Source organism: Vombatus ursinus, unplaced genomic scaffold (genome assembly GCF_900497805.2).
Source record: "Vombatus ursinus unplaced genomic scaffold, bare-nosed wombat genome assembly UNPS02014797.1, whole genome shotgun sequence".
In the NCBI taxonomy this organism is placed as follows: Eukaryota; Metazoa; Chordata; class Mammalia; order Diprotodontia; family Vombatidae; genus Vombatus; species Vombatus ursinus.
The window spans coordinates 16,808,375-16,818,419 of record NW_020954575.1 but is presented as its reverse complement, the minus strand read 5'-3'; the positions used below and the strand labels follow the sequence as shown (position 1 = coordinate 16,818,419).

Here is a 10,045-nt window from a genome sequence, read left to right as displayed (position 1 = left end):
TTACAACATGACTAATGTGAAAATATGTTTAATAGGAATGTATATGTAAAGCCTATATTAGGCTGCACACCATCTTGGGGAGGGAGGTGTGGAGGAAAGGGGAGAAAATTTAAAACTCAAAAGCTTATGGAAGTGAATGTTGATAACAAAAAAAAATTAATAAAAAAAACCTTGCTGACTGACTTTTCCCCACTCTCTTCCAGGGGACGGTCCACAGTTTAGGGGAAGGTAGAGGGAAGGATATATTTAGAAATGAAGGTGATACAAAACCAAATGATATCAACAAAAACTTAAAATGTTTTTCAAAAGGCCTGGCTCAGAATCAGTCAACAGCATCTTCAACCATTACGCGATTCATCAAAACTTGAGCCTCAGAATTTCTCACTCTCTTTGAACTTTATTCATTTATCCCTGTTTGTGATGCTTTATTATTAAAACAAAATCATCTGATATATGGGTGTCCTATGTCTCTTATCAGATGTTAAGTTAGTTGGGGTCAAGAATCATCTTTCCTATTTCTTTGGTATCCCTTCAGTAGCCCTTGGGACAGTCTTCTGTGCATAGGAGAAATTCACTCAAGAGTCACACAGTGACACAGAGAGAGTCTGACAAGAGAGGATGCTCTTACAGAGCTCCCTGGGACACTCACGTTGGTAGCTTCTCGGACCAGCCTCTGTTCATTATATAATATGTGTCGGATGCAGCGGACCAATTCCATGGGGCAGCGGTCATAAGTGTTCTGAAAGAAACAAACATCAAATATCAAGTAGGCCTTGTCTAAGCTATAGGGATCTATTTATCCTCTGAGAAAGGTAAGTTTTTATTAGTGTTTTTAATTATTTATTAGTTTTTATTATTTATTATTACTAGCAACCTCACACCTCTGATTTTGTGCTCTGAAAAGAACTCATAATGGAAGCACTTTTAACAATGCAACCACATTAATAAGCAAATATGTGTCCTGATCAATGGATGCCAATCTAGGGTACAGAGTAAGTTACAAAAACAGATATCCTTTTCTAAATAGAGTAAACATCAACAAATCTAGAGTCCATTTACAACTGGTACCTCTTAGACATGACACAAAGAAACAATGAGATAAAGAAGCAAATCTAATTTCCCTTTGGGATGAGAGCTCTAAAAGAAGTAACAGATTTCCCTGGGAGGAAGGAATAACTACACCCAGATTTCACACCCACCTGAAGCTGAGTGGCATAATGCCCTAGCTTGATCTTCAGTAAAAACCCATCTTCCCCCACTTGGTGTTCAGCCTTCTTCTGTAGCTCCTGGATCAGACCCTCCAGGAGCTGAGTAGCTTTAATGTTCTCCTGTGGATTATCAAGATCTATTGAGTCCCTGGGGGAAAAAAATTACACATATGTGTATACACACATGCACTCTACTTGTGCATTTTAAAACCTCAACTCACAGCAAAATATCTTTAAAAATAAATAAATGAACTGCCTCTTTGCTCCCAATCAGGAAATCTTCAGGAACCTGCTCCATGTAAATCAACTAGATGCCTATATTCATCTAATCCTCATTCGCTGATTACCTTGGCTGGACTGTATAGTCTAGTTTCTTTCCTTTTTTTTTTTTTTTGCTTTTTCGGCGAGGCAAACGGGGTTAAGTGACTTTCCCAAGCTCACACGGCCAGTAAGTGTCAAGTGTCTGAGGCCAAATTTGAACTCAGGTCCTCCTGACTGCAAGGCCAGAGCTCTATCCACTGCGCCACCTAGCTGCCCCTCTTTTCTTTCCTTTTACAAAGCACTGTCCCTCGTCCTTTCTTCCACAGGTCTGCTCTGGGGTGCTTTTGCTAGCTCTTGTACACGAAGGGGAAAGGAGAATTTCTATGTACTTTATGGACAATAAGAGTTCTGGAACTTTGACAGGTATGTGGTCCTCTCAATTTTGACTAAATACAGCAATACCCCCAACTGAATGTACCACTTTTCCAGAGTCTAAATAAAGGACTGCCTGGAGGCAATCTTGCAATCCCTCCCCTCACAGTGATTTATTTCTCTGTCAGAACTAGGGATCAGACATCATATTTCTCAAGAAGAGACAGGGAAGGAACAGCAACACAAACACAGTAGGTCAACTTCTCTGTATTGTTTCCATTAAACATTGGAAACAAACCATCTAGGAAGAAGATACCCATAATGTTTGTGAAAGGGAGCCACCAATAGCACAAGTTATAGACCTGGGCAGTGTTAATACTCCAGTCATGGAGAATGAGGTTCAGTTCAAATACCACCTCCTACAGGAGGCCTACTCCTGATTCCCTCCTTCCTAGAAATTATTTTGTCTATTTATTAAATGTGTACACAATGTTACCTCCAAAAAGAGAATGTAAGTTATTTGAAAGCAGGAACTCCTTCTTTTTTTTATTCCCAGTGCCTGGCACACAGTAGGTGAATGCTGAATGAATGAATGAGCTACTTTAAAAAATGGAAAGTGTAGGATCTTAGAATTGGATTTTGTTTGTTTATTTTGGTAACTCTGAACAATTGCTTCTAGACAGTACTAAAATTGCTAACTCCATTCACAGAAGGAACCAAACAGCTGTCAGATTGAAATAACTCTCAGTCACAACTGACCTGGGCTGGATCCAAACAAGTGACCTAGTACTACTGTATTTCACTGCCCATCCCCTGAAGCTAATGCATCTGTTTTCAAATGTAGGCATAAACAGAGGTATTCAAAGATCTGGTTGTTTACTCTAACAAATAATATGCCAAAACCAACATTGGGGAAAAACAGGAAGGAAAGGCAAACTTTAAAAAGGTGTATTAGATGCATTAAATAAAAGTGAACAACAGGTATTAAGAATGCTGAATTTGGCAGAATCTCCCTGCTTGAGGCTCCCCATAACTCTCCAGATGTTTCGCTTTGCTTTGTTTTTTTTAGACTTTGAATAAAACTTGGAGAAATCTAATTTGCCTCAATTCAGAACTGAGTTATTGACTTATTTTAGTGATATGAACAGTTTTACTTGTCCTGTTTAGACCTGAAGGACCTAAGATTTTCTGATTAAAATTCTTATACTGATATAATCACTCATACAACGTAAGACTAAAGCTGTATTATGAACCTAAAACAATTCTTTAATAGTCATTTAATACGGAGATTATATGGTAAAACTGCTTAGTGGAGCTTTAAAATTTGAACAGTAACTTGCTATTGTTTCTCTGCCTTTTCCCATTAACCTCCCACAAAAAAAAAAATGTAACATCCTGCCCCTAAAAAAGCATCTAAGTGAAAAAAATCAGGAGAGATAGTAAGCAAAGTACATTTGACATGCTTAGATTTTATGAACTCACAGCTGATTTCATGCCTAAGGCATTTTAAAGCTGCACAGAAAACTCTTAGACTTTTTGGAGTTGTCCAATGTCACTTTTCTAAATGGAAGTCTGCTAACATGTCACTTCTACCCATTCAGCGGCACAATCACTGAAATGCAGCTAAGTATGTATACGGTAGCAAGGAGAATGGTTCTTCCCTAGGCCTGTCAAACAGGAGAGGCCTGAGGCACCTACACTAATATGGCAACCAGGATGGATTGTATTTTAAAATCTCTAAGAACACTTCAATTCACTACTGTTTTAAGCCTAAAATATTTGGTTTGACAAAGACATCACCCAAGAGAGGGCAGCTTACATTTTGTGGCAATTTCTGCTGGATACAAGTTTGTCAGTTTTATCCATCTCATTAGGACAAAAGCCACACCCCTTTTTTTTAAAATGCTGACTCAAGCACTCATACAATGTTTTGTACCCTTTGGGAGTTCACAACATAACTTGATGGTGGATATTCACTCACAATGGTCTAACAGGCAGCTAGGTGGTGCAATGGATAGAACACTGGCCCTAGAGTCAGGAGGACCTGAGTTCAGATCCCACCTCAGGTACTTACCAGCTGGGCAAGTCACTTAATCTTGTTTGCCTCAGTTCTTCATTTGTAAAACGATCTGGAGGTAAACCACTCCATTATCTTTGCCAAGAAAACCCCAAACGGGCTCACGGAGAGTCAGACCAAGACTGGAAAGACTCCACAACAAAAATAATGTTCTAATTCTTTTAGCTGATACCCTGAAGAAAAATTCCCAAAGACTCCAACTCCTCCCCTCCCCCCTCCCACCCCCAGCCACTCTCTGCATAAAGATAGAATTTTAAAGCCTAAATTAACTTTCCCCCATTCTTCTTAAGCAAAGATCCACATTTTAGACTCCCACCAAGTACCCCAAGTTATTAAAATATAAGTAAAACCAGTCTACATACCAAGCTTGGCTCTCAATCCACTGGGATAAGTAATGCCGCACTTCAATGGGGAAGTGCTGGCCATATAATGCTTGCATCTGGTGGAGGGCATCTCCCTGGAGCTGCTGTGCTTGGATCCACACAGCCATTGTTCACAACCTGCTAAATAAACCAACCACATTTTGTTGCTGTTTTTAAAAATTGTCAAAAGATTTAACACTGCAAGAGAAGTTGTAAAGTAGTCATAGTTATAACCCCTCCCAGTGGTCTAGTGATCATTTTTGAAAGATTTCAACATTAATTGTGGATTTTATCACAATTTGACACTAATGTCACTTAGAGTGGTCATAAGTAGCTGTCTGACACGGTTAATGTAGCTGCTGTCTGGGAAATTCCAAGAACAAAAGTATCAGTATAGAGCAGGGGTGGACAACCTGGGGCCTTGAGGCCACATATGGCCCTCTAGGTCCTCAAATGTAACCCTTCGACTGAATCCAAACTTCACAGAACAAATCCTCTTAATAAAAGGATTTGTCCTGTAAAACTTGGACTCAGTCAAAAGGCCTCACCCTTGGTATAGAGCATGGAACAATCTTTAATAGTCACTATTTTTTTTTAACTTTTTGTTTGGTGAGGCAATTGGGGTTAAGTGACTCGCCCAGGGTCACACAGCTAGTAAGTGTCAAGTATCTGAGGTCACATTTGAACTCAGGTCCTCCTGACTCCAAGGCCAGAGCTCTATCCACTGAGCCAACTAGCAGCCTCAATAGTCACTATTTAATAGCTACTCTTTCTGCTCCTCCTCCCAATGCTGACAAAATAAAGTGACAATTCAACATCATAAAGGGAAATAATAAACAATGGTAGGGGTTTGGGATCCTTTAATTTTAGTGAATATAATAAAGAATTACTTTAAAGCAAACTCATGAAAAGAAGGGTGAAAATGTCTGATGCCTGGTGTCTAACAAAATATTATATAGTTTGCTAACCTTCACAGGACAGTAACATATAGGACTCTGCATTCTAAACATGTACATTTGGGGAAAACACTCCAAGATTCAACTTCATAGTCTAATGCCATGACATTTCTGAAGCAATGCTCAGATACATTATACACTTTAAAAGCTACTGTCATTATCAGCACATTCCAATCAAAGTCAGGGAGGACACTGAGAAAACACATAATGGATCAAAAGTAAGCAGATTAATATCATTCTTTAAGATGTTTTCAATTTCATATGTTTTGTTTGATTGCACATGTATAACTCTATACCAAACTGCTTACTACCTCCGGGAGAGGGAAGGGGAGAGGGGAGAGAATTTGGAACTCAAAATTTTAAAAAATGAATGTTAAAAATTGTTTTTACATGTAATTGGGAAAAAATATTATTATTTTTTTTGGGTGAGGCAATCGGGGTTAAGTGACTTGCCCAGGGTCATACAGCTAGTGTCAAGTGTCTGAGGCCAGACTTGAACTCAGGTCCTCCTGACTCTAGGGCTGGTGCTGTATCCACTGTGCCACCTAGCTGACTCAAAATATAAATTTTAAAAAAAAAGACTTTCTCAATTTTAGAAAATGTGCTACTTTACCAAAAAATCAGGATGAGCCCTTTGTTTGCCTAAGTTGTCACAGTCTCCATCTCAACATCATCACAAAGTCTACATCCCAATCATCATCATAAATTGGATCAGTCCAGATCTCAGAGAGCAAAGCACCAAATCACTTCCCTGTACAAAAGCTCAAATGGAATCTTACTATACCCCCATTTACTATGGAATGGAATTTTATACATGGCAGGTCTATTTGTTTTAGAGCCCATCCAAGGGAATTTAGTTACCAAAGAGTAAAAAGGACCTCAGGCAACCCTACAGCAGGGACTCTAAGGAAAGTGATCTGCTACAGCTAAGATCTGGAGTATTTGCTATAGATTTCTTAAATACTACAGATAGTACACCCATGTGTCAGGAAACAAACTTTACTTTTCTAAAGTTGTAGTTATCTGATCACATAACACTGAGCTATTTATGGGGCAGGTCAGTTAGCCAACAGTGACAAGTAGGGTGGATGCCAGCCAGCATCTATTTTGGGGTTGTGCAATGTTGCAGAGCAACATTTGAGCAGTACACTTTATTTGGTGCTTTTTGATTGTGACCACAATAAAATCACCTATAGAACAAGTGCAATATTTTAGCTAGTATCAGAAAGAAAGAAATCAGAGAGACAATCTTCCACAAGGAATGCGCTTAACCCAGTTTATTATTCAATCACATGTCAGAAAAACACTTTAACGAATGTCCTGGTTTTAGATCAAGAGAACTTATGTCTTGGATTTGGGAAATGATGGAAGATCATATCATTTTAGAGGTGGAAGAGACTTCAGAGACCATCAAGTCAAACCACACCTGAAACAGGATTCCCTCTGCAACACATTCAATCCAAGTGTTTTCCAGTCTTTGCTTAAAGATCTCAAGTAAAGGAAAACCCACTATCTCCAGGGGCAGCCCACTTTTGGATAGCTTTGTGAGAACATTTTCCCTTACCTCAAGCCTTCTTTGTAACTACCACATGCTATTCTTAGTTCTGCCCTCTAGAACCAAAGAGAACAAGTCTAACTAACCTCTCTTCCAAATGACGGCTCTTTAAAAACTTTAAAACAGCTATCATATGTTCCCTATGTTTTTTTTTTCTAATTTTTTAGGCTAAAAGCCCCAAATCCCTTCAACTGATCTCTCTTTTATTTTTTTTATTTTTAGGCAATTGGGGTTAAGTGACTTGCCCAGGGTCACACAGTTAGTAAGTGTCAAGTATTTGGTCTGAATCCAGATTTGAACTCAGGTCCTCCTGACATCAGGGCCAGTGCGCTATCCATTATGCCATTTAGCTGCCCCCAATTGATTTCTTACAACATGAAACTGAACCCCATCACCACCCTGGTTGCCCTTGTCTAGATCATCTACAGCTTATCAAAGTTCCTAAAATGTGGCACCCAGACCTGAACCACAACACTCCATATGGGGACTGACAAAGGCAGAGAATAGCAGGATGATCATCTCCTTCTTTCTGGATACCATGGCTCTCAACGCAGCTCAAGGTTGCATTAGCTTTCATGGATACCATATTAAACTGCTGTCTTATATTCACTTTGCAGTCCCCTAAAATTCTCAAATCTTTTTTCAGATGAACTGTCTAGCCATAACTCACCATTTTGTGCTTGGGAATGTTTCTGAATACAAGTACGAGACTTTACATTTATCCCTGCTAAATGTTATATTTGATTTGGTCAATTTTTCTATTTAGTCTGTGACATTTTTTAAAAATCCTGATTCTGTCATCCAGTATATTAAGTATTCCACACAGGTTTATCATCGACAAATTTGATAAGTATTCCATATATGCTTCTATCCAAATCCTTAATAAAAAGATTAAAGAGAGTAGGGCAAAATGGGCAGGTAGGTGGCACAGTGGATAGAGCACAGGCCCTGTAGTCAGGAGGACTGAGTTCAGATCCAGCCTCAGACACTAGCTATGTGATCCTGTGCAAGTCATTTAACCTCAATTGTATTCCCCCAACAAAAAAGAGTAGGGCAAAGCATAGAATCTTGGTGAAATCCAATGGAGATCCCTTTCCGTGTTGACATTAAACCATTAATGACTACTCTTGGGCCAGGTTTAGATGGTATTATCTAAGTATACGATACTACACTTAATTGTACTATAATTTTGCCCACATTTCTCCATCTACTCTACAATAATAGTATGATAGTTTATCAAATGCATTGTTAAAATCTAGGTAAACTATATCTACAACATTTTCCTGATCTACCAGTTCAGTAACCCCATCAAAAAAGGTAATAAAGTAGTTTGGTACGACTTGTTCTTGATGAAACCATGCTGCCTCTTTGTGATTATTACTTCCTTTTCTAGTTAATCACCATCTTCTTAATAATATACTCTAGAATTTTCCCAGAAATTGAAGTCAAGTTCATTCGGGGTATAGTTTGGAAGTTCTATTCTCTGTCCTTTGAAAACTGATGTGAGAAAGGAGGGAGGGAGAAAATTTGGAACTCAATTTTTGAAAATGAGTATTAAAAATGTCTTTACACATAATTGGGAGAAAATAAAATGTTATTTAAAATTTTTAAAAGAAAGAAAATTGACACATTTACCCTTCTTCAAAATGGTAATATCTCTAGTTTTTAACAATCTTTCAAATATTACTGCCAGTTCTTTCAGCACCCAGGGTTAGAGTAGTTCCTTTGAGTCAGCTGGCTTGAATTCATCAAGGTTGCTAGGGGCTCTCTTACTACCCATCTTACCTGGCCGGCGAATCAATTCCTCTATTAGCAATTTTTATTTTGCCCTTTTTGGTCTAAAGACCACCTCCTTGACAGGAAACCAAGACAAAACAAAGCCAATCAAAAAATCAAAATGAGTGGCCCTACTTTTCTTTATGTTATCATTGTCCCATCTACCACAAGCAATGGTCCCATCCTTTCTTTGTACCTCCTCTTTTTCCATATAGCTTTAAAAGACTTTTTAAAATATCCTTAATTTTCCTGGCCAGTCTTAGCACATTCTGAGATTTAGCAATTTGGATACTCTGCTTATTGGAGTAGACCATGCTTTTATGATTGTATTCCATTTAACTACCCTAATTCAGCATGTCTTAAAAATCTAAGTTGTTGGTGAATTCCCTGTATATTTACAATGATCCTCTTTAGACTTCCTTCTCGAAGGAACTGTTCTCTTAGTCTTCTATCCCAGGCTCTTATCACCTCTTGCCTGGATTACCATAACAAACTCCTGGGTATCATCTATGGAAGTCCAGTCTCTTCCCGCTTCTTTTGTCCTTCACACCCCTGCCAAAATAATTTCTATAATGTACCTATCATTTATTTTTCCACTCAACAGCTCCCAATTGAATTGGTGTTACAATTTAAACAAAATATGATCTGTTTCATTCATTATTATATTTTTCTAACTCAAATAAACCTCTGTTAACCTATTGTGGATGCAACTAGGTGGCACAGTGGATAGACTGCCCAGCCTGGAATCAGAACGACTCATCTTCCTGAGTTCAAATCTGACTTCAGACACTTATTAGCTGTGTGATCCTGGGCAAATCATTTAACCCTGTTTGCCTTAGTTCCCTCATCTGTAAAATGAGCTGGAGAAGGAAATGGCAAACCATTCCAGTACCTCTGCCAAGAAAACCCAAAATGGGACTGAAAAATGACTGAACAATAATAGCATAAAAAACTTATTGTATCAATATAGGCCCTATGAATCAAGTGTATGATAATAAATTACATCTGAAAGGCATTCTGGTATAGTGGAAAGAGCACTGGCTTTGGATACAGAGGACCTGCGTTCAAACCCTGTTTCTGACATTTACTCATGTGTGACCTTGAGCAAGCCATTTACTACCCAGTCTTGACCTCAGTTTCCTCATCCATAAAATGGACTGGATGGCCATTCTTTTCCAGTTCTAAATTTATGGTCCTAATATTTGGGACAGAGTCATCTGGAGCCATGGTAAGTGTCTAGGATTATGCTTTATAATAATTCTACTAAAATGTATGAATGTCTTATCTTAGTTCTTAATTTTATCAAGTGGAGGAATGTATGATTTCTAAGTCAAGATTCATTATTCTCTTAGAATAGTCCTAATCCAAGACATCTTAGATAAAATAATATCTAAAATACTCTTAAATTCATACTTATAATTCAGTAATACCACTTCTAGATCCATATCCCAAAGAGATCACACAAATGGGAAAAGGAG

General features: G+C 38.3%; 1 protein-coding gene across 1 annotated transcript in view; it reads right to left on the bottom strand.

Annotated features, from left to right (window-relative positions):
- Positions 1-10,045, bottom strand: part of LOC114049137 (signal transducer and activator of transcription 5B) — a 63,106-nt gene that overhangs the window by 11,801 nt on the left and 41,260 nt on the right. The window contains exons 2-4 of the mRNA XM_027870314.1: positions 4,281-4,421; positions 1,200-1,356; positions 587-739 (exon numbers count right to left, since the gene is read on the bottom strand). Of these exons, the coding sequence (XP_027726115.1) occupies positions 587-739; positions 1,200-1,356; positions 4,281-4,408 (438 nt within the window). The 5' untranslated portion in view covers positions 4,409-4,421. The remainder of the gene's footprint in view (positions 1-586; positions 740-1,199; positions 1,357-4,280; positions 4,422-10,045) is intronic.